The 25609-nt window shown below is 45.2% G+C and overlaps 1 protein-coding gene across 1 annotated transcript in view; it reads right to left on the reverse strand.

Annotated features, from left to right (window-relative positions):
• NPSR1 (neuropeptide S receptor 1) overlaps positions 1–25609 on the reverse strand; it is a 197691-nt gene that overhangs the window by 87627 nt on the left and 84455 nt on the right. Inside the window, exon 4 of the mRNA XM_029587090.1 lies at positions 20271–20472. Coding sequence (XP_029442950.1) covers positions 20271–20472 — 202 coding nt within the window. The remainder of the gene's footprint in view (positions 1–20270; positions 20473–25609) is intronic.

Genomic DNA, 25609 nt, shown 5'->3' on the forward strand with positions numbered 1-25609 from the left:
CTGGTAACATGCCTACCTGGTGCGAAGGTGGTGGACCTCATGCGTCACCTAGATAGGATTTTAGACAGTGCTGGGGAGGAGCCGGCTGTTGTGGTACATGTGGGCACCAACGACATAGGAAAATGTGGGAGGGAGGTTTGGAAGCCAAATTTATTTAGACTCTTAGGTAGAAAGCTGAAATCCAGAACCTCCAGGGTAACATTCTGTGAAATGCTCCCTGTTCCACGCATAGGTCCCCAGAGGCAGGCAGAGCTCTGTAGTCTCAATGCGTTGATGAGACGATGGGGCAAGGAAGAGGGATTCAGTTTTGTAAGGAACTGGGAAACCTTTTGGGGAAGGGGGAGTCTTTTCCGAAGGGATGGGCTCCACCTTAACCAGAGTGGTACCAGACTGCTGGCACTAACCTTTAAAAAGGAGATAGAACAGTTTTAAAACTAGAAGAATGGGGAAAGCCGACAGTCACTCAGCAGCGCATGATTCAGAGGGAGGTATCTTCAAAGCATACTAATGATGCATTAGAATTAAGGCATCCCAACAGTGAGGTTCCAATAATAAGAAAAGTAGTCCAAGTGTCTATAACTAAAAACTTGCCTGAGCTAAAAAAAATTCCAATTTATCCCTATTAATTAGAAAGCAGAACAAAAATACAAACAAAAAACACACTTTGAAATGTTTGTATGCTAATGCCAGAAGTCTAAGAAGTAAGATGGGAGAATTAGAATGTATAGCAGTGAATGATGACATAGACTTAATTGGCATCTCAGAGACATCGTGGAAGGAGGATATCCAATTGGACAGAGCTATACCGGGGTACAAATTATATCGCAATGACAGGGAGGAGCATCCAGGAGGTGGTGTGGCACTTTATGACCGGGATGGCATAGAGTACAACAGGATAAACTTCCTGCATGAGACTAAATGTACAATCAAATCTTTATGGGTAGAAATACCTTATGGGGCGGATTTTCAGCGCCCTGCTCGCCTAAATCCGCCCAAAACCGGGCGGATTTAGGCGAGCAGGGCCCTGCGCGCCGGTAAGCCTATTTTACATAGGCCTACCGGCGCGCGCAGACCCCGGGACTCGCGTACGTCCCGGGGTTTTCGGAGGGGGGGCGTGTCGGGGGCGTGTCGGGGAGCGGGGCCCGGTCGACGCGGCGTTTTGGGGGCGTGTCGGCCGTGTTTTGGGGGCGGGTACGGGGCGTGGCTATGGCCCGGGGGCGTGGCCGCGCCCTCCGTACCCGCCCCCAGGTCGCGGCCCGGCGCGCAGCAGGCCCGCTGGCGCGCGGGGATTTACATCTCCCTCCGGGAGGCGTAAATCCCCCGACAACGGTAAGGGGGGGGTGTAGACAGGGCCGGGTGGGTGGGTTAGGTAGGGGAAGGGAGGGTAAGGTGAGGGGAGGGCAAAGGAAAGTTCCCTCCGAGGCCGCTCCGATTTCGGAGCGGCCTTGGAGGGAACGGGGGGAGGCAGCGCGGCTCGGCGCGCGCAGGCTATACAAAATCGATAGCCTTGCGCGCGCCGATCCAGGATTTTAGTGGATACGCGCGGCTCCGCGCGTATCTACTAAAATCCAGCGTACTTTTGCTTGAGTCTGATGCGCAAGCAAAAGTAGGCTGTTCGCGCGCCTCTTAAAATCTACCCCTATGTGTAGGGGAAGAGTATAGTGATAGGAATATTGTACTCTACACTTGGCCAAGATGGTGAGAAGGACAGTGAAATGCTAAGAGAAATTAGGGAAGCTAACCAAATTGGTAGTGTAGTAATAATGTGAAAACAATTACCCCAATATTGACTGGGTAAATGTATCATTGGGACGTGCTAGAGAGATAAAGGTCCTGGATGGAATAAATGACAGTTTCATAGAGCAATTGGTTCAGGAACCAATGAGAGAGGGAGCAATTTTAGATCTAATTCTCAGTGGAGCACAGGATATGGTGAGAGAGGTAACAGTAGTGAGGCCGCTTGGCAATAGTGATCATAATATGATCAAATTTGAATTATTGACTGGAAGGGGGACAGTAAGCAAATCCATCGCTCTAGTGCTAAACTTTCAAAAGGGAAACTTTGATAAATGAGAAAAATAGTTAGAAAAAAACTGAAAGGAGCACCTACAAAGGTAAAAAGTATGTAAGAGGCGTGGACATTGTTAAAAAAATACCTTCCTAGAAGCACAGTCCATATGTATTCCACACATTAAGAAAGGTGGAAGGAAGGAAAAACGATTACCGGCATGGTTAAATGGTGAGGTGAAAGAGGCTATTTTAGCCAAAAGTTCTTCATTCAAAAATTGGAAGAAGGATACAACAGAAGAAAATAGAATAAAGCATAAGCATTGGCAATTGAAATGTAAGAGATTGACAGGACAGGCTAAGAGAGAATTTGAAAAGAAGTTGGCCGTAGAGGCAAAAACTCACAGTAAAAAGTTTTAAAAATATATCTGAAGCATAAAACCTGTGAGGAAGTCAGTTGGACCATTAGATAATCGAGGGATTAAAGGTGCACATACATAAGATAAGGCCATTGTGGAAAGATTAAACAATTTCTTTGCTTCGGTGTTTACTGAAGAGGATGTTGGGGAGATACCCATTCCGGAGAAGGTTTTCATGGGTAATGATTCAGATGAACTGAATGAAATCACAGTGAACCTAGAAGATGTGGTAGGCCTGATTGACAAACTGAAGAGTAGTAAATCACCTGGTCCAGGTGATTTACTACTAAGGAACTAAAAAATGAAATTTCAGATCTATTATTACAAATTTGTAATCTATCATTAAAATCATCCATTGTACCTGAAGACTGGAAGGTGGCTAAGATAACTCCAATATTTAAAAAGGGCTCCAGGGTTGATCCAGGAAACCTCAGACCTAGATAATTTTAAAGTAAGGCAGTTACGTCTTATCCAACTAACTATAGACCTGCTGTAGAGCAGGCCTAACTTATCCATCTAACTTAGCAGGATAAGTTCGAATATTGCAACATATCTGGCTAAGTTAGCTGGATAAGTATTCTCCTTGATCCTCCCTGTTCCACCCTCTACTTATCCACCTAACTACTTATTTGGATAAGTAGTTATCTGGCTAAGTGACAGTTGCTGAACAGAAGCAGATATTTAGCCACCACCACTTAGCCAGATAAGTTGCTGAATTTCTGGCTAAGTAGTGCTAATATTCAACCTTAATGTGTTCTTGTATATTTCTCTCTTTCACCACAATATCTGCATTGACCCAAGTGATCACAACTTCTTCAATCTCGTCTATTCTATTAGAGTTGTGTTCCCAGAGTTTATTTGATATGTCGATGTTTTAATGTTTACACTGTTTCCAATGAATCAGCCATGCCACTTTGTTGTGCCTTTTCTGCATGCAGGCCTTCTGAAGTCAGCACATTGCATCCAGCAACAAGATATATAACCAGAAAATTGGATTCAGGCAACAGCCAATACTGTGCCCTGACTTTTAATGTCTGGGGTGCTGCTATGAAGACATTAGGGAAGAAGCACAGAACTATTTCTAGGGCCAAGCCAAAAGCAAGGCACATTGAAACAGCATTGTCTGTATTATCAAAAAGGCTGCTCATCCCATAAAAATGTGGCCAGCAGTAATTTTGTTATTGGTTTGACAGTTGCTTGGTTTTGATTGTAAATATTAATACCCTTAACATAAGGCTTAAGGGTAGGGATGTGCAGAGGGACGATATACGTTACATTCGGGTTTCATATTCGTCAGGGGGGGGGGGGCAAATATGTTGCATTCGGCAAGGGGACCCCCCGATACATTCTATACGTCAATTCCTATTCATTTCCCCGCTAAAATTAAATTAACTACAACCCCCACCCTCCTGACCCCCCAAGACTTACCAAAACTCCCTGGTGGTCCAGCAGGGGGTCCGGGAGCCATCCCCTGCACTCACACCCTCGGCTACCGGTTTCAAAATAGCGCCCATAGCCTTTTACCTACTATGTCACCGGGGCTACCGGTGCCATTGGTCAGCCCCTGTCACATGGTAGGAGCACAAGATGGAAGGCCTAGGAGGAGGTTTTATTTTTTATTATTTTGCAACACCAGTACTATTTTTTTTTTTGGGGGGGGAGAAGGAATGGGGGCTCCAGGCTCTCTCTTTCATTTTCTTTCCTTTCTTTCCTTTCTTTTCTTAAAATTAGTTTTTGCTTTATTTTGTTTCAAACAAATGAAATGAAACCAAATTAACCAATAAACAAAATTAAAAAAAAACCCAAAACAAAACAAAAATAATTAAGTGCACACCACTAGAAAAGGAATCTTAAAGAAAAAAAAGATTCTTGCTTTGTTGTACATGCTATAATTGATACTTATAAAGTGCTGTTGCAAAAGTATCAGAATCTAAGAAATAATATACTTTTTACAAAAGATGTGCAAGATCAATGATGGAATTCATAAATTCCATAAAAGTTAAGATTCAGAATAATTTATAAGTTGCTTGTGACAGAATTGAATTGTGTAAATGTATAGAGGATAGATATGAGAATTCAGAAAGTATAAGGAGTAATATATGTGAAATAGATCAAAGAGCTGACCTTCATGATAAAAAAAATATATTCTTTTCAGCATCTGGTGAGGTGAATGTAGAAACAGAATACTTCAAGATGTTGGTACAGGGGGATTGTTAGAAGCAGTATGAAAGGCAACATTGCTTATTATTGATAGAAGAATATCATGGCAGAGGTCTTGGAAACAACACAACAAACATTTGTTGCCCAGATATGCAAGCAATTGAGAATAAAAGAAATCCTTCTATGCCACTGGCATGAGCATCTCCTGGTCTGTCTTGGGGAATGGAAATTCTAAAGTGTGGACACCTAACAGACAACTCAAAGAATGCATGCTGCTTGCAAATATACAAAAGAATCCACAAAGGTATGTACAGATTAGTTGAAAAGTCTTGTCAACATTTTTTAAAGCAGTTACAGTCCTCACCATAAGCTTATTACCAGTCCATTTTTCTATTGGTACCTTCTACATGTGACCTAAAATCCATAAACTCAGAATTCCTTGAAAACCAATCAAATAAGGTACTAATATATTCATATTAAAAATATCTGGCTTATTCAAGAGGATTCTCAAACCCTGGGTAAAAAACATAGCTTCATACAAGACATCACAGATTTTCTAAACCAATCAAACAGCATCACACAGCCACTGCCTGGCAATCTTTGTCAAAACATATAATTAGTATACAGCAACATTCCCCATGTAGATTCAATAACTGCAAGCTATATATTAATAATGATACATATTTTGGACTACTAGTTTAAAATGAAATAGACAATGTCAATGACATTATCTATTTCAATTAATTTCATTGGAACCATGAAACATAGAAACATAGAAATGACGGCAGAAGAAGACCAAATGGCCCATCCAGTCTGCCCAGGAAGCTTTCGTACTTGTTTTTCTCATACTTATCTGTTACTCTGACCACTGAGGTCAGGGCCCTTATTGGTAACTTTTTGGTTCTAATTTCCTTCCACCCCCGCCATTGATGTAGAGAGCAGTGCTGGAGCTGCATAAATGTGAAGTATCAAGCCTAAATGGTTAGGGGTAGTAACCGCCGCAATAAGCAAACTACTCCCATACCTATTTGTTTACCCAGACTGTGTAATTTAGTCCTTGTTGGTTGTTGTCTGAATATAAATCCTCTTTTCTTCATTCCCTCTTGCCATTGAAACAGTGAGTTGCGCTGTATATGTATTCAAAGTGAAGTATCAGGCTTGATTGGTTCAGGGTAGTAACTGCCGCAACAAGCAAGCTACTCCCATGTTTATTTGTTTTTCCAGCCTGTGCGATTTAGTCCTTGTTGGTTGTTTGAATATAAATCCTCTTTTCTTTGTTCCCCTCTGCCATTGAAGCAGAGAGCTGCTTAGATATGCAATGAAAGTGAAGCATCAGACTAATTTGGTTTGGGGTAGTAACCGCCGCAACAAGCAAGCTATTCCCACGCTTATTTGTGAATGTAGATCTTTTTTCCCACATTTCCTCTTGCCATTGAAGCAGAGAGCAATGTTGGAGTTGCATTAACCTTGTGTATGTTTATTGAATAAGGGTAGTAGCCATCATTCCCGCAAGCCACCCCCATGCCTCTTCTCTTCATTTCATTTCATTCACATCCTCAAGACTTTATGGAGCCACAGCATTTATCCCATGTCGTTTTGAAATCCTTCACAGATTTGGTCCTCACCATTTCCTTCGGAAGGGCGTTCCAGGCATCCACAACCCTCTCCATGAAGAAATACTTCCTGACATTGGTTCTGGGTCTTCCTCCCTGGGGTTCTGCTGATTTTGTTTCCACGGAAAATGTTTATCGTTGACTTTGGATCATTAAAACCTTTCAAGTATCTGAAAGTCTGTATCATATCACCCCTGTTCCTCCTTTCCCCTCGGGTTGAGCCTTTGGGTGCCGGGCCAGCAGGACTTAGTGGGCCTCAAGATAGAACAATGCCAGGAGATAGTTCAGCCCAGCCTCAGCAGCCAGCAGATGGTGTAGCTCTATCCAGGACGGGTTGCAGAACGGAAACCCAAGCACCGAGGAACTGGAACAGACTGAGGGTGCTTGAGCACAGAGGGGCCAAAGTCCTAGGAGTCCATGTCCCAAGGACAGAGTCCAAAGAGTCACTGAAGAACTTGAGGCTGGCAATCAAAGGAAGCTGTAGCAGGCAATGTGGAACTCGGAACGTATCAGAATCTAAAGCAAGGTCGTACATAACGTTGGTCTGGGCACGGAGAAGGCAGGTGTGGTCAGGCGTAGCAATGGTCAAGGCACGGAGAAGGCAAGCATAGTCAGGCAGGCTAAGATCAGGCTTGGAGAGAGGCAATGAGTTCAGGCTGGCGAAGTTCAGGCTTGGAGAGAGGCGACGTGGTCATGCAGGCAGAGGTCAGGCTTGGAGAGAGGCAACGTGGTCAGGCAGGCAGAGGTCAGACTTGGAGAGAGGCAACGTAGTCAGGCAGGCAGGGGTCAGGCTTGGAGAGAGGCAACATGATCAGGCAGGCAGAGGTCAGGCTTGGAGAGAGACAATGTGGTCAGGCAGGCAGAGGTCGGCACCAGAAGTCAGTCAATACGAGGAGACACACGAACACAGGAATTGGGAACCGGAGAGGCAATGAGCGCTTGGAACCAAGGGCAGGTAAACCAAGGAGATCTGTTGCAAAGGCAAAGTCTTCAGAGAAAACCATGGAATTTATACTGAGCAGGACATGACATCAACATCTGGGGTCCGAGGCCTGTTTCCCACCATGGGCCCTTTAAAGGTCTCAGCATGGCATGCGTGCACGCCTAGAGAAAGGCACCGCACTGGCTCGGCTGATGGAGGCGTCCCGGCTGGAGGGATGTGATGCAAGGCCCGAGGTGCTGGCAAGGGCGTCCTGGCTGGAGGGAGCGGGATGAGGTGCAGAGTCAGAGGCACTGACTGAGGTCCGCGGTCAGAGCTGGCGGCCTTCCACTGCTATGGAAGCAGAACTGGGTCCCGCGGGCTGCACAGCAAGGTACGAGGGCTGCACCGCGGGGTTGCCGCCGGCGGTGAGCGTAACAATTAGGGATGTGAATCGTTTTAGGACGATTAAAATTATCGTCCGATAATTTTAATATCGTCTTAAACCGTTATGGAACACAATACAATAGAGATTCTAACGATTTATCGTTATAAATCGTTAGAATCGTGAGCCGGCACACTAAAACCCGCTAAAACCCACCCCCGATCCTTTAAATTAAATCCCCCACCCTCCCGAACTCCCCCCCAAATAACTTAAACATTTCCTTGCCAAATCCTACCTCCTTCAATCCCCCACCCTCCCGAACCCCCCCCCCAAATGACTTAAATTACCTGGGGGTCCGGAACGGCAGCGGTCCGGAACGGGCTCCTGCTACTAAATCTTGTTGTCTTCGGCCGGCGCCATTTTCCAAAATGGCGCCGAAAAATGGCGGCGGCCATAGACCAACAGGATTCCACGGCAGGAGGTCCTTCCGGACCCCCGCTGGACTTTTGGCAAGTCTTGTGGGGGTCAGGAGGCCCCCCCAAGCTGGCCAAAAGTTCCTGGAGGTCCAGCGGGGGTCAGGGAGCGATTTCCCGCCGCGAATCGTTTTCCGTACGGAAAATGGCGCCGGCAGGAGATCGACTGCAGGAGGTCGTTCAGCGAGGGCGCCGGAACCCTCGCTGAACGACCTCTTGCAGTCGATCTCCTGCCGGCGCCATTTTCCGTACGGAAAATGATTCGCGGCGGGAAATCGCTCCCTGACCCCCGCTGGACCTCCAGGAACTTTTGGCCAGCTTGGGGGGGGGCCTCCTGACCCCCACAAGACTTGCCAAAAGTCCAGCGGGGGTCCGGAAGGACCTCCTGCCGTGGAATCCTGTTGGTCTATGGCCGCCGCCATTTTTCGGCGCCATTTTAGAAAATGGCGCCGGCCGAAGACAACAAGATTCAGTAGCAGGAGCCCGTTCCGGACCGCTGCCGTTCCGGACCGCCGCTGGACCACCAGGTAATTTAAGTCATTGGGGGGGGGGGGGTTCGGGAGGGTGGGGGATTTAATTTAAAGGGTCGGGGGTGGGTTTTAGCGGGTTTTAACGATTTTAACGATATATCACAATATTTTACCCCCCCAAACGGCAACAATACGATTCCCTCCCCCTCCCAGCCGAAATCGATCGTTAAGACGATCGAGGACACGATTCACATCTCTAGTAACAATATGGTAAGAGATTATAGTTAACGCTCAGTGTCTTTGAGGTTTCCTCTCCGCCCCCCCCCATGGACATCACTCCAACCAGGAAAAAGAAAAGAAAGACACAGTACTATCAGAGACTTAGCCCTGCTACTGAATGCTAGACCCATGATTTTCCAATGATCATTTGATTCAGAATTACCTATTACATAAGCAAAAAATATGTCAAGTGTTTTTCCCTTGCCCACTATATTTGCTTTTTACACAGTGATATTCTGCTAGTTTTACTTCTGTTGTTAAATATCCAATCTACCAGTTCATGGCAGAACTGAAAAAGTAATTCCAGAATGCATACCACACTGCACCTTTTAGATATTGCCAGTACCTTGAAGATATTTTTATAATTTGGAATGAGAAAGCAGAGAATAGTAAACAATTTTACAACTCTCAATGCAGTCCTTCCTACCTTCAGTCAGATTCAAAATAAAATATTCTGCAGAAAGAGATGTTTTACGGACAAAAATATTTTCTATAATAGTAACTGATTTCCAACTAATAGTTTGACATGAAAGGATATCCGTAATCCTTCCCCATAACCCAATACACAATTTCCATAGATTATTATGGAAATAATCATCTAGTAAGAAGTGCTTAATGGGATTCCAGCGTGTGGCATAATGTTTCTAATATGTTGCATATGAAACTGTGAAATTTGTCATGCATATTAGAGAATAATGAGTTGCTTAGCTATTTTGTAGTTATGTACTGACATGCAATAACTGGTACTGTATTTATCACATGATAAAATAATGTTTTTAATTAAAAGCACCATCTGTGGGTGGCATTAAGAGAAAATTACACCAAGTATAAAAGATGACAAACAGCATTTTGCCACTAACATAGAGCATTTCATTTAACATAGGCAGTCAAGAGAATGCCCTTCCGGTCCCCGTCTGACTCTGACATTCCCTCTGCCCAAAGAAAGCAGTAAGCACACCAAATATTGGGATTGGTATATGCACAAGCCAGAGCTTTATTGACTTGCAAATAGAAATAGAGATGAGCTTCGTTTTTCTGTGTCGGGTCGGGGAAAAGGATCGGAAAAAACAAAGTGGGAAAAACGAAATGGGAAAAAAATGAATAAAAGAACCCCCCCCCCCCAACCCTTCAAACTTACTTTATTACCACCCTCCCACCCTCCCGATCCCTCCCCAAGACTTACTAAAAGCCCTGGTGGTCCAGCAGGGTCCCACGAGCGACCTCTCTCTCTCAGGCCGTCTGGCCGTTGGGCCTGCCAGGAATCAAAATGGTGCTGGTGGCCCTTTGCCCTTACCATGTGACAGGGGCTACCGGTGCCATTGGTCAGCCCCTGTCACATGGAAGGAGCAATGGATGGCCAGCACCATTTTCTAAGATGGCGCTGTATAGAAGAAATTCAAATTTTGGTTCTTTGTGTGACTTCTCTATATCCTGATTGCGATATCAAATCATACCGTCTGATGGACCTTGTGAGACTGGAAGACTAGGCATCCAAATGGCAAATGAAATTTAATGTGGACAAGTGCAAGGTGTTGCATGTAGGGAAAAATAACCCTTGCTGTAGTTACACGATGTTAGGTTCCACATTAGGAGCTACCACCCAGAAAAAAGATCTAGGCATCATAGTGGATAATACTTTGAAATCATTGCTGCAGCAGTCAAAAAAGCAAACAGAATGTTAGGAATTATTAAGAAGGGAATGGTTAACAAAACAGAAAATGTTATAATGGCTCTGTATCGCTCCATGGTGAGACCGCACCTTGAATACTGTGTACAATTCTGGTCACCGCATCTCAAAAAAGACATAGTTGCACTGGAGAAGGTACAGGAAAGGGCGATCAAAATGATAAAAGGGATGGAACAGCTCCCCTATGAGGAAAGGCTGAAGAAGTTAGGGCTGTTTAGCTTGGAGAAGAGATGTCTGAGGGGGGATATGATAGAGGTGTTTAAAATAATGAGAGGTCTAGAATGAGTAGATGTGAATTGGTTATTTATACTTTCAGATAATAGAAGGACTAGGGGGCATTCCATGAAGTTAGCAAGTAGCACATATAAGACCAATTGGAGAAAATTCTTTTTCACTCAATGCACAATTAAGCTCTGGAATTTGTTGCCAGAGGATGTGGTTAGTGCAGTTAGTGTAGCTGTGTTTAAAAAAGGTTTGGAAAAGTTCTTGGAGGAGAAGTCCATTAACTGCTATTGAGCAAGTTGACTTAGGGAATGGCGTCTGCCATTATTGGCATCAGGAGCATGGGATCTTCTTATTGTTTGGATACTTGCCAGGTTCTTGTGGCCTGGTTTGACCTCTGTTGGAAATAGGATGCTGGGCTTGATGGACCCTTGGTCTGACCCAGCATGGCAATTTCTTATGTTCTTGTGTTATATTCATCTGAGGGTCACTGGTGCTCAGGTGGGTTCCTACTCAGATATTTCAGACATTATCCCCATTTGTGAGCACCAAGTCAAGTATCACATCCTCCCTTGTGGGTTCCATTACCATTTTTTTTAACAGAGCCCCTTGAAAAGCATCCACTATCTCTCTATTTCTTGTAGATTCCACAGATTTGATGTTCCAATCCACATCCGGCAGATTAAAATCTCCAACTAGCAACACTTCTCCCTTCATTCTCACCTTTTGGATGTCTTCGACCAGATTTCTGTCCAGTTCTTCTGTTTTAGTCAGAGGCCTGTAGACCACATTTATGTAAATGAAACCACCATCTTCTTTTTTTAGGACCTCCCATAATGCTTCTTCCCTACCCCAAGTCCCTTGCATTTCAGTTGCTTGGATATTGTTCCTACTATAAAGAGCTCCTCCTCCAGCTTTTCAGTATTCTTTATCCTTCCTAAATAGGTTATAGCCAGGGATGATTGTATCCCGATCATGAGACTCAAAGAATCATGTCTCTATAATAGTAATGATATCCAAATCCATTTTCACCATTAGAGAACATAAGAACATGCTATACTGGGTCAGACCAAGGGTCCATCAAGCCCAGCATCCTGTTTCCAACAGTAGCCAATCCAGGCCATAAGAACCTGGCAAGTACCCAAAAACTAAGTCTATTCCATGTTACTGTTGTTAATGGCAGTGGCTATTCTCTAAGTGAACTTAATAGCAGGTAATGGACTTCTCCTCCAAGAGCTTGCATGTCTGGGATTTTATTGCCCAAACTATGGGCATTTATGCTCTCCTTGGGCATCTTTTCTACCCCATTCAACTGATTTTTGTGAATTTATTCACCCAATTCTTGGAGATGTTGGGCATGGCATTTCAATTATCCACCCCCATCTTTTAGTTTAAATGCCTTTTGGTATATGATTTGAATTTTTCAATTAGATTTTGTAAGCCATGTAAACCATCTTTGATATATAGCCTCTTACTATTCCATACATGGCACCAGCCCCCAATATATCCAAAACTTTCTTCCTTACACCAGGTTTTGAGCCATGCATTGAAATTATTTATATGGCTTAGCCTCTCCATCCCCTTTCCATGAACAGGTAACACTTCTGAAAAGGCAATAGTCTTCACCATATGCTTAATCTACTTACCCAGACTCTGGGGAAGCAGATTAGACACATACCAGAGCCAAGTCTTCTAAAATCTCATGCAATCATTACTCCAGCCACTCGCTACATTACTAAGCAGCTCCCTGTGCTAACAAGCTAAATTTATATCCCACCCTGTACCATATAGGGGGCCATGGGCCGCTGCCTTATTAATAGTTGGGATGCTTGCACTTAACAGTCTCCTCAGCTCCCCTGTGGTACATTCCCACTTTTACCCTCCTCCTTGCCAGCTGGGTTAATCATGGAGGCGCAAACAGAACAAGAAAAAAATCATGACATATTCCCTCCTTTTGGCTCTGGTGCCCAAAAATAATACAACCAGCTGTGACAATGTAATAATAGCAACATGAATACAGAAGCATCAAAGGATGGGAGGGAGGGTGCTCCTAATTGCTAAGGAGAGAAAAGGAGGGAAAATACCAAACACCCAATCCTTTTCTCTCATCAGGCCACCCCTCCCCAAAGATTAAATCCCACCCTTCCACAGCTACAACAAATTCAAATATAACCAGCACATTCCCCCTTTGTGCTCCCAACATCTTAAGCCTTTGGTTCCCACCACCACCAACCCTCCCATCCCTCCCCACGCCTTCTATCTTTGCTTACCATGCTGCTAAAGCAGGAGCAGGGAAGATGGAGAACCACAGAAGCATTCATTGGCACCCTATTAAAGCATGGCAGTCAGGACTTGCTGTCTGCCTCCTCATACAGTATATTGTGGTTGAAGCAGCAGGGGGAGGGAGCACAAAGATTGGAAGGAGCCCAGAGAATGTGGGAAAGACAGGATGAGAGGACACAGCAAACACCACTGCAAAGAAGGCCCTGCAAGGAATGCCAAGCTAGGATATTTTTAAGGTTCAGAGCAACACTTCTGAACCCTAATGAGACGTCTACAAGATTGACTTCAAAAGCCATTCCAGTCTTAGATGAAGTAGTGTGGTAGCCATGTTAGTCCATTTAAATGCACAAAAAATATAGGAGAACAAACAAAAAAATGTATATAAGGAGATGGAAACCCTTGGGACCAGACCACTGCATCAATGATCTTAAGATCAAAAAGGATACTGAAAAGGAAATTCGGAACAATCTAGAAATGGAAGACATTTGAAGTTAAAATGATAATGCACATCAGAACTGACTTAAAAGGACTTAACAGAGACTTTGCTTTTTTAACTCACTATCTGAATCCAGTTCTCAAGAGAACATTAAATTCTAAAACATACCATATCAGTTGCTTAAAATGAAGCACTCTTCCACATGAATTAGTATTCAATTAATACTTCAGCACAGTATGCTTTTGAGGTATTTGCCCTGGATAAAATATGCAAAGGACTTGTCTAGACATATGTGTTGTGCGTCCTGGTCATGTTGGTGCCGCGGTTGGGCCTGCTTACCTCACGCTGCCCTCCACAAGTTCTGGCCTTGCTGCAGCCGCCTACTCCCGATGTCCCCGACGTTCTCCCCAGGCGTCCTCAGCCTCTTCCATGCCACAGGCCTCTCAGCGGAGCTCCCATAGGGGCTCTGCATCTTCCATCTCTTCGGCTCTGCCCCTAGGCATGCGTGCGGCCGACGTCTCAACTTTTAAAGGGCCAAGTGCGGGAATCCCAGCCCGGACGCATCCCGATGACATCACACAGCCCCAGTATGTAAGGCGAGGCTCTGTCCCCAGAACCTCACCTTGGCAATCGGGTCAACACCTTGGTGTTTCTAGTTTGCCTGTTACTTGCTCCTGTGTCTGATCCTGTGTTCCAGCGTCTCCTTGTTCCAGCGTCTCCGTGTCCCAGTGTTCCCGTGGTCCTTCGTGTCTTCCAGCATTTGTCCTGTTCCTGCTCCACATTCCCTGGTAGTACCCTTCGGACTGAATCTTGGTAGTGACCTCTGCTTGCCTGACTAGGACTGACCGCTGCCTGGACCTGACCTTTGCCAGCCTTCTGACTACATTGACCACTGCCTGGAACTGACCTCTGCCTGCCTGACCATGTTGACCGCTGCCTGGAACTGACCCTCGCTTGCCTTGTCTACGCTCGGACTGACCTTGGATTTGACCCCTGCTTTGGCTTACCACTTCTGGATGGATACCCTGGCTTTGACCCTTGCGCTTCACTCGGACACTCTCTTCTTGCCTTCTGTGACCACCAGACCGACTGCTTGGACTCTGACCGCGTCCTTCTTCTGACCAGACCCACAGGCGCTGCCTGTTCTGCCCAAAGAGCCTTCCTGAATTGCTACCTTCTCGAGCTCTCCGGAGTCTCCAATTTAGGTCTGGACCATCCTCTCTGCAAGGGCCATGCACCCTTACTCGTGATGGGCATACCTCTCCATTACCTCTCTGGGAGATCCTCTGAGGCCCACCTAAGTCTAGGTCGTCCGGGTACCAAAGGGCTCAACCTGCGGAAACCCTGGACTGTTACTGGCGAAGCTCCAGCTAGCCTCTTTCTCCTTGTGTGCTTTCTCCTCGTGTGCTCTGTCTCCTCCACGCCTCCTTCCGGGAAAGCACGTGCCGGCACATGCTTCCCCGGAACAACAGCAGGGAGGGACGGAGGCCAGCCAGGACAGCAGCCATTAGCTGTTGTTCCGGGGAAGCATGTGCCGGCAGCCGGCCAGCACGCATAAATTACTTCTGCTCCTGAGAAGCAGCTAGTAATAAAGTAAAAAAAAAAATCAGGCAAGGTAGGTTAGTTTTAGGGGGCTGGGGAGGATAGGGGAAGGGGAAGGAATGTTAGGCAGGGGGTTAGGGAACTGGGGAAGTCCGGATTGCATCATCATGCGGAAATTGCAAATGTTCACCCCCACCCCCCCTTGCACGTGCCGCACACACATGCATGCATGGATTATAAAATCCAGCGCACATGTGCATGCGGCCATCCGATTTTATAACATGCGCGCACCAGCGAAGCGCATGTTATAAAATCCAATCCACAATCCAAATAGCGTATACTATTTGAATCATGTAACCGAAACTTTATTGGCACCTACTAGCTAATTTATAATCCTAACCAGACTTATTTATGTGCCTATCTGTAAACCGTTGTGATGGTATACTACTAAACGACGGTCTAGAAAAGTTTTTAAATAAATATATAAATAAATAAATCTGCACGTCCATGTGCGGGTGCCGGGAACCATGCGCACATGGATGCGCGTGTGTGCATGTTATTAAATCTACCCCTTAAGTTCCTTGTCTCATTCACATACCCTTACACAGTCTCCTTCCCTCTCTCTCATTAACACCATTGCTCTCTCATGCACACACAATCCTTCTCAGTCTTACAGATAAACAAAGACGCTGTCGTGGCCCACCAAGACTCTGCTTCTTTTGGCCGTGAGCGGGACAGGCGCTATTTCTGGCCTGCTATTCTGCTTCTCTTGGCCATGAGCAGGAATGGCTCTACTCGTGGCCCTACATGGCTGCTCTTTGCCACCCTCTAATGGCTGGCACACTGGGCGACCATCTAGTTTGCCTATTGGAATGCACCGGCTCTGACTGCACTAGGCACCAACCCAGGAAGGGGAAGGGAGCCACAACACCCTTTTAGGTCAGTTTGTGAGTCTGCAAACACATGAGTCCAAAAGGGAAGGGGGGGGGGGGGGGGTGGAGAGAGGGTTGTACTGAATGCAATCTTTGTCCATGGTGCCAATTTGTGCAGCAACTGTCTTTGCTAAGCCTACCTCTCCCCTAGAGGATGTCAGTACTGTCTCTTCAGAAGCGGTTTTGAGATATAATTCTTGAAGTTCTCTATAGCAGGGCATATCACATTCAATATATCTAATGCTTAATAAACATAGTTCTGATATAAAGATGTGAAAATGAGGCTGTCATTCCTTTGCAATGAATTTTGAATAGCTGATGTTAGAATTAAGCATTAATATAGGAATTAACATCCCTAACTCTAAGGGGAAAAAATGCCTTTGCATTAAAACAGGGCATTTTTTAAGTCAGTTACCTAGATATATTGATCTTTCGGAAACTTGTCTTCCTTTGCCTTAATAGAGGCTTTTAGCCACATTAAGAGGAGGCATTGTAAGGCAGGGAACCAGCATGTGTACTTTCCAAGTTCAAAGCATGTGGGTTATGTATCCCCCTCCCCCTTCAGATGACTATATGAATAACAGGATGCTTTTAGTGTTTGCACTTTATGCCAGCTTATTTTCTAAGAGAAACTACCCTGCCAGATTATTTTTTAAAAATTAGCTGCAAAATAAGTAGGAAAAATACCCATGCAAGCCATTTGATCATTGTCCCCTTAAAGCCCATTTTTGCAGACAAAACAGTGCTTTCTCCATGGAAATGGGCGTTCCCAAAACTGCCCTCCCTGTGTGTGTGGGTAGAGTTGAGCTCACCTGCATTGTGACGAGGCATTCCCGGGTGAGGGGTTTGGAAGAGCTGTGGCACTCGTACTCATGTTTGCATTTTCAAACATCCATGAGAAAATTTACTCTGAAAAACTACCCGCAGAAATTCACAGGTATAAATGTGCATGGGAAGTTTTCCTGGGATAAGCTAGATAAGAATTATGGGGTAGATTTTAAGAGGCGCGCGAACAGCCTACTTTTGCTTGCGCATCAGACTCAAGCAAAAGTACGCTGGATTTTAGTAGATACGTGCGGAGCCGCGCGTATCCACTAAAATCCTGGATCGGCGCGCGCAAGGCTATCGATTTTGTATAGCCTGCGTGCGCCGAGCCGCGCTGCCTCCCCCCGTTCCCTCCAAGGCCGCTCCGAAATCGGAGCGGCCTCGGAGGGAACTTTCCTTTGCCCTCCCCTCACCTTACCCTCCCTTCCCCTACCTAACCCACCCACCCGGCCCTGTCTACACCCCCCCCTTACCTTTGTCGGGGGATTTACGCCTCCCGGAGGGAGACGTAAATCCCCGCGCGCCAGCGGGCCTGCTGCGCGCCGGGCCGCGACCTGGGGGCGGGTACGGAGGGCGCGGCCACGCCCCCGGGCCGTAGCCACGCCCCCGTACCCGCCCCCAAAACGCTGCCGACACGCCCCCGGAACGCCGCGACGACCGGGCCCGCCCCCCGACACGCCCCCCTCCGAGAACTCCGGGACTTACGCGAGTCCCGGGGCTCTGCGCGCGCCGGGAGGCCTATGTAAAATAGGCTTCCCGGCGCGCAGGGCCCTGCTCGCGTAAATCCGCCCGGTTTTGGGCGGATTTACGCGAGCAGGGCTCTGAAAATCCGCCCCTATGTGCCACTTAGGCAGCTGCAGTCAGCTGATAAGAAGAGTTGGCTAATGATCCCTACAATAACGAAGGCCAAGCTGCAAGAAACACCTAACTGAGCTTTTTCTGATGCCACCCCCATTCTGGTAGAATACATTTCCTGGAAAATTAATCAATATCATGTTCTTTAGGCAAGCTTTCTTTTAAATGAGTTCAATTGAAATATTTGACTGGTTGTAGATCAATATTAACAGTTTTATTTTATGAAGATTGACAGAAATGATTGGATGTTATATGTTGTTTTATTTATCTTTATGAATGTATAGTTATCTGAACATGAATCATGGATGTTGAGGAATGGAAGATTTTTTAAATAAATAAATATGCACGTACTTTCAATCTAAAATTAGTACAAAGTCCATGAGTAAAAATGTTTTCCCACTCTGTGCATTTATGTGGCCAGTCTGAAAATTGCCCCCTTAGAGGCTAATTTGACATCTGCCTGCATAAGGTGTAAACTCTGTGGGTAGTTTTTGTAGCAGACTTTACACCAAGTTTTCATAGAGAAATTAAAATATTACTTGCACACTGTGTACACTTGCTGATGTCTTCACACAGTTTTTTCAGGAAAAATTACATACATACTATTGAAAATGCAAATGTATGCATGCTAATTCCAAACCCCACCCCAGCTCTGCCCACGCCTCTTCAAACAGCAAGCGACAGTACGGACATACAGTCCCTATGCATGCTCTTTTACCCATATATCAGGTGAGCAGTTTTGTAAAAACTCATTTCCATGGAGTAATGAACTTTTTAACCTGCAGAAATGGCTTTGAAAGTTATTCTTCCTAGGGCTGATATTCAGCCGCTTTGCTGCTGGTTAAGTTCGCCGGATACACCTATCTGGCTAAATGAACCAGGATATATTTAGCAGCACGGTAGTACACAGAATATACTTGGCTATCTTAACCTAACCAGCTAACTCCACTCCTCCCTGGAACACCTACCACCTGCCCCAGGAACGCCCCCACATTTCCAGCTAAATTGTAGCTGGATAAAGAATTATCCAGATAGAATTTTGCCGGATGTGTCAGAGAAAATCAACCCCCCTGTTGCGCTGGAGGTGGACCCTTGGCCTGGTGCAAGATTAGTACGGCTCTCTGGTTGGACCCAGAGAGCGCCTGCCACCAGGAGGCAGAGCACACGAGGAGAAAGCACACAAGGAGAAAGAGGCTAGCTGGAGCTTCGCCAGTAACAGTCCAGGGTTTCCGCAGGTTGAGCCCTTGGGTACCCGGACCACCTAGACTTAGGTGGGCCTCAGAGGATCTCCCAGAGAGGTAATGGAGAGGTATGCCCATCACGACTAAGGGTGCATGGCCCTTGCAGAGAGGATGGTCCAGACCTAAATTGGAGACTCCGGAGAGCTCGAGAAGGTAGCAATTCAGGAAGGCTCTTTGGGCGGAACAGGCAGTGCCTGTGGGTCTGGTAAGAAGAAGGCCGCGGTCAGAGTCCAAGCAGGTCGGTTTGGTGGTCACAGAAGGCAAGAAGAGAGTGCCCGAGTGAAGCGCAAGGGTCAAAGCCAGGGTATCCATCCAGAAGTGGTTAGCCAAAGCAGGGGTCAAATCCAAGGTCAGTCCGAGCGTAGACAAGGCAAGCGAGGGTCAGTTCCAGGCAGCGGTCAACATGGTCAGGCAGGCAGAGGTCAGTTCCAGGCAGTGGTCAATGTAGTCAGAAGGCTGGCAAATGTCAGGTCCAGGCAGTGGTCAGTTCTAGTCTGTGTGACTGTGTGACTAGGGGCCGGTCTGTGTGAATGAGGTCGAGGCCAGAGCTGGGGCCTGGACCAGGGGGGGGGGGGGGGGGGCGGGTGCAGAAGGTTCTCCTAGAGTGCTTAATACCCTTGCACTGGCCTTGAGGGCAGTTGCCCTTTTCATTCAGCCTTTTCAATGGTTCTGGGCCTAGTCATTTGCTCTCATGTGCTGAGTATTGTCACTACAATAGCTAAATTACACAGATCATGTAAAACAAAATTGGAAACGGTTACACAGTTTATTAGCAGGTGTAATGTGCTGATCTCAGAAGGCCTGAATGCTAAAAGACACAACAATGTGGCATAGTTCAATCCACTTGAAAATGTGCAAAATGCAGTACCAGGAAAACATTAGGACTAACAGAATCGAAGAGAGCAAAGATGTTGTGATCATCTAGGACATTCTGATTCCAACTGAAAAAAAAGCTTGATGCTAGAAAACCAAATATTGTGGTAAAGGACTAAAACTCAACAACAGCTTTGGTATGAGTATCAAGCATCTATTCTGTGGATTGTATGGAGAGAGAGAAGTACCATGAGATGAAAGTCAGAGACCAGAAACAAATGGTAGAAAGATACATAAATTGTCCCACTGGCCTGACTGAAAAGAATTTCCAAATGATCCTTGAATATATCACATCCTATGAACTCCAGAAGGAGGCTTTCTTTGGCACATTGCAAGTATTAAAAAGACCCCTAGCAGTATCTTGAGAGATAGAGACCATTCACAACGTACTCTGGCTTATAAGTGAGGTTCATTCCTGTCAAGGTATGTGCAAAATAAATCTATTTGGAGACACTACCCCTGGAGAAATGAGGACAATCCTGAGTAAATGTGACTAGAGATTCATGACCTCATAGCTCTGGCCTATTTAATTGAGCTGGAACCATTCAGAGCAGAAGGGCACTGCTATGCTGAACAAAAAACACATTGGTGCTACACAGATACATTATTAATAAGGAAAACCATGAATTACTCATCAGAAGCATCTTACCTGATAATAATCAAAGGAATGAAATAAACCAGGAAAGCAACAACGGTCATGTAAGGTATCCAGTAGCTATCATCAGGCCAGAGGGCCCAGCACTGTACTTTTCCATTGGGTAGCTGCCGTTTGCCATATATTATTAAAGTTGGAATTGAAAATAAGAATGACAGGCTCCATGCAGCTGCAATGAGGAGTTTTGCTTGTCTTTCTGTAAAACAAAATGAACTCAGTTGACATCGCAATCTCAGTATTCAAATGTTCCTAAATATACACTATAAATATTTATACTTTAGGGGGTAATTTTCAAAAGTAAAAGTAGCACATATTGTAGCAATTTTCAAAAGCCTATTTACATGCATAAAGTGCATTTACATGCATAAGACCCTGTTTTTAGCACATGTATTCTTTCGAAAATTACCCCATAGGTTGCTAAATTTGGCATCATGTAAACCACTGAATATCTTGAGGTATTTAAACTGCAGAATTGTTATCATGATGCAAAAAGATACTGGACCAGCTTCTCCAATTCTGACCCATGAAAGCTTACTATCCTGAAACTACTTTTTAAATAAAATTCTGATTCAGCAGAATAGGGGCTATGAACATAAGAACATAAGAATTGCCATACTGGGTCAGACCAAGGGTCCATCAAGCCCAGTATCCTCTTTCCAACAGTGGGCAATCCAGATCACAAGTACCTGGCAAGATCGAAACTGTAAATAGATTCTATGCAATTATCGTGCAGTGATAAGTAATGGCTATTAGGGATGTGCAGGGGAAAAATATTAGTTTTCATTTTTGTTTCATTTTCGGGAGTGTTTTTCACAAGAATTTTGGTTTATGGATTTCTTGATTCGTTTAATTCGTGTGAAAAAATTGAATCAAGCAATAAAACAAAAAACCCCAAAAAGTAAAAAATAAAACCAGTGGCTACTAGGGATGTGCAGAGCAAAATTTTATGTTCATATTTTTTATGTCCGAAAGGGGGTCCCACTTGCGGCCAATATGGACATAAAAAAAATCCAATGAGTTGGGTATATGTACATATGTGCAAAAAAAAAAATTAAACCCCCTCACCCTCCTTAATCCCCCCCCCAGACTTACCACAACTCCCTGGTGATCGAGCGAGGAGTGAGGACGTCATTTCTGCAATCCTTGGCGAGAAGCATGTGACGTCGGTGGCACGTCGAGTGACGCGGCGTCACGTGATTCCCGGCTCGTTCGTGCCGGACGGCTCGTTCAGCCCAAAAAGAACTTTTGGCCAGCTTGGGGGGGCCTCCTGACCCCCCCAAGCTGGCCAAAAGTTCTTTTTGGGCCGAACGAGCCGTCCGGCGCGAACGAGCCGGGAATCACGTGGCGCCGCGTCACTCAGACGCGACGTCACGTGATTCCCGGCAAGTTCGCGCCGGACGGCTCGTTCGGCCCAAAAAGAACTTTTGGCCAGCTTGGGGGGGCCTCCTGACCCCCTCAAGCTGGCCAAAAGTTCTTTTTGGGCCGAACGAGCCATCCGGCGCGAACTTGCCGGGAATCACGTGACGCCGCGTCACTCGACGTGCCACCGACGTTACATGCTTCTCGCCAAGGATTGCAGAAATGGCGTCCTCACTCCTCGCTCCATCACCAGGGAGTTGTGGTAAGTCGGGGGGGGGGGATTAAGGAGGGTGAGGGGGTTTATATTTTTATTTTGGCTCAACAATCGCGATTTCCCACATATCGAACATATCTATGTTCGATATGTGGGAAATCCGATCGTTTATGTCGAATCAATTTTTTAAGTAAAAAAAAAATATGAGTTGCGTTTTACTAATGCGGTCAATCCGAATGCACACCCCTAGTGGCTACTGCCCACCTGCCTGGAAAATTGCCGGGACCAGGATTCCCCGCCCCCAGACCCTACTTACCTGGTCTGGGGAAGATGCGGTGTTGAGACCTAGGCCCAGTTTGAAACCTCGGCCTTGTGTAGGCGGTGGTTGCAGCGACTGCCTGCACCCTCAGCCTATGCAAGGCCGACACCTCAGTCAAACCCCATCCTGATTCCTGGGCCTGGCCTGGAGGCCGGGTCCTGACACCAAGGCCTTGGCCTAGGCCGGAGCCTGAAGCCAGACCCGATGCAGTAACCTGGCCAGGTCATGGCATCGAGCCTGGGTCTGGGCCGAGGCCCCAGCATTGGGACCCGGCCTCCAGGCTGGGTTGCAGCGTCGGGCCTGGGTCCAAGCTGTGGCATAGGCTGAGGCCCAGGCATCAGGACTTGCCCTCTGGGCCAGACTGCAGCATCAGGCCTGGCCAGGGCTCCAGCCTAGGCCCAGTCTTTGGGACTGAGGCTCAGCCTTGCCATCGAATACTCATGACGGATCAGATAAGAGACCTCGGCATCACGATCAGGCCTAGCTAGTTGGGCCTCCATTTATGCTCTAGATGAAGCCCTGGCAGGCACCGGTGTCACACTAGGGCGTAGGTCATGGCCCCTACTTTGGCCTTGGCCTATGCTTTAGGCCAAGGCCCTGGCTTCAGGCTTAGATTTAGGTCTGATGCATTCATTTCAAATGAATGCAATGATTAAGGATCATTTCATTCAGGGGCCCCCAATGTATTTTGGGGGCCCCCAAATGAAATAAATTGCCCTTGTGCATTCACTTCAAACGAATTTTAAATATCACTAGTGTCTATTCCCTAAAAGGTGAATTTTAAAAGCCTGATGTGTGCCAAAAGTAGGGGATGCGTGACTATGTTGGGCCGACGTGTGCCGAGTGGATTTTAAAAGCCATTGTGATATGTGTGTACTTGCTGCTGCACGTACAAATATAAAGTTTAAATAAAGAGGCAAGGTGTGGGTGTTCTATGCAATGACCTAACTTGCATTATTGGGTTGTTTTTTTTTTACCAGCCTGGGTCTTAATCTTGGGTGACTTTAATTTATATTCAGATTGTAACCCAAAAAATGTTTTTCCTGACTATCAAGACTTTCTGAACACTCTAAAGTTACATTCCATTATTTGTTCCTATACACTCAAGGGAGGGCATACCTGGATCTAATTTTAATTTTCTGATCCTTCAGTTTTGAGCAGTTTAAAAGTTCAATCAGTTGTTTGGTCTGATCATTATCGTGTAACCTTCAATTTTACTTTAGTGGAGGGTCTCCCCATAAGCAGACACATTCAATAACCAAAACACATCAGAAAACACTGGATCCAGATCCTATTTATTAAAAAATGGCTAGTGCATAAAAACATCTTAGATCTGTTTTCCATTAGGAGTACAACCTCCTACTTTTTTCAGTCTCAGAGTGACATCAGAAAAAAGAGTTTCCCTGAAGTTCAAAAATCTGAATGCCAAAGAACCATTAAGGTTCCTTGGTATAAATGATGCTTTAATTTTGGAGAAGAGAAAATTGCAGAAAGCAGAGCGGCAATGGAGAAAACAACCATACACAAGATTCTCTCCTTGCTATAATACTGTTAGGTCCGAGTATAAAGCATTGTTTGAAATAACATAGAAAAAGTATTTTACCTCCCAATTACAAAAGTTGATTAATTGACCTTCTGAATTGCTTGATATTGTACAGTCCTTGTCATGCTTTAATAATGATTCTGATCAGCTCATGTTTAATCCAAAGGATTTTGCTAATCATATTGTTCAAAAAATTGATAAGCTGTCTCAACAGATCCAGTGCCTCCCAGTTCAGCCTCATGATGATAACAGTATTGTTAGATCAGCTGATAATCACTTCCTAGGGAATTATTTTATCAATGTTGGATCAATAGAAATTGAAAACCAGATGGAACCCATAAAAAATTCCTTCTGCACTCTAGATCCCTATCCTTTTTCACTCCTCTAATTGTTTAGAAAACAGTTTTTTTTTTAGATTTTAGGTTTAACTGTTAATCAATCACTTCAAGAAGGAAGTAAGTATACCAGCTATATTAAAGTGGGCAATTGAATAACACTACTCTAATCTCACCCTTTCATAGGAGCCAATAAGAAACCACTGTTTCCAAGCTCATCTTACATGTGTAGGACAGCAACAGATACAGTATGTTTCTAAATAAAAAGACATAAGCAGGGAATTGCCCTATTTCTAATTTGAGTGGCAGGTCAATAAGGAATGTCAATAACAAAGAAGGTCAGGCTAAGGCTCTTTAGCAAGTTTATTTGAGCTAATGTTGAATGTACTCTGCGGAGGGAGGGGGCTGGCTTTAGTTTGTTGATGATGATGTGCCCTATCTTTATTTCCATGAAAGCATGGAAATAAAACTCAATAAAACTTATAGAAGATATTAGCTATTTATTGGACTAACAATACATTTTTGACTGCCTTTCAGGAGCTAACCTGTCCTTCCTCAGATCGAAACAGAATAAGCAAGTCAGAGCAAAAGATGAGATTGCCTGAAAATACAAGTGAAGGGGAAGGAAAAAGGCAGCGGGGGAAGGAGGCGAGGCGGTTGATGTGTTACATTGATAAGAAGTGACAAAGACAGTAAAATTATTTTATATCTCGTGGTAAGTGTAAAAAAAAAAATCTTTCCCTGCCCCTTTACACTACTGTTCTAATGTAATTTACGGTTCACTTGTACGTTCAGGCAGCCTGCTCTTTTGCTCTCACCTGCTCATTCTGTTAAGACTTGAGGAAGAGTGTTATTTCCTGAAAGCACTGTTAGTCCAATAAAAAGGCATCATCTTAATACTTTTTTTTTTTTTACTGACCTTGATATCTGTGCATTTGCATGATAATTTATGGCTTATATATCTTTAATATATATACTTAAAAATTAGATGTTCCTATTTGCTCACTGAGCGTCTTTTTTCCTTGCTTTTGTTTCTTAGATGGATCAAGAAAATGGACAAATAAATCCAACTCTTCCTTGTAAAAGGGGCCTCGGCATGAAAGGTGATATTCCATCTCATGTGGGCAACAGAGTGCCCTAGGTATACAGTTTTACAGGTATAACAAGTCCCCTTCATCTCAGAGAGGCTCAACCAGATAGTTTGAACTGGGGCCAGTGCAAGCATATTTGGTGCCCTAGGCACATCTTTGGTCATTCACTCCCCTCCCCCAACAAATCTGCTAGTGGCAGTGGCTCCAGCACATTGCCCCCCTACTTTGATGGTATTGACTTTTTACCATCACACTGGCAGAATTTTGCCACCCCCAAAATCTTGGTGCTCAAGACGACCACCTAGCTTGCCTAATGGAAGCACCGGCTCTGCTTTGAACAGGAATAGTTCTCATTACTTTGTTATTTCTCAGGCCTTCTCACTCCTCCTTTCCCTTCCCCAACCCTGATAACTGATCATCCTTGCTATCAACATTATTAACAATTTTAAAAAGCATTTACACACATAAAACT

The sequence above is a fragment of the Rhinatrema bivittatum genome, chromosome 2, assembly GCF_901001135.1.
Source record: "Rhinatrema bivittatum chromosome 2, aRhiBiv1.1, whole genome shotgun sequence".
NCBI classification, from domain to species: Eukaryota; Metazoa; Chordata; class Amphibia; order Gymnophiona; family Rhinatrematidae; genus Rhinatrema; species Rhinatrema bivittatum.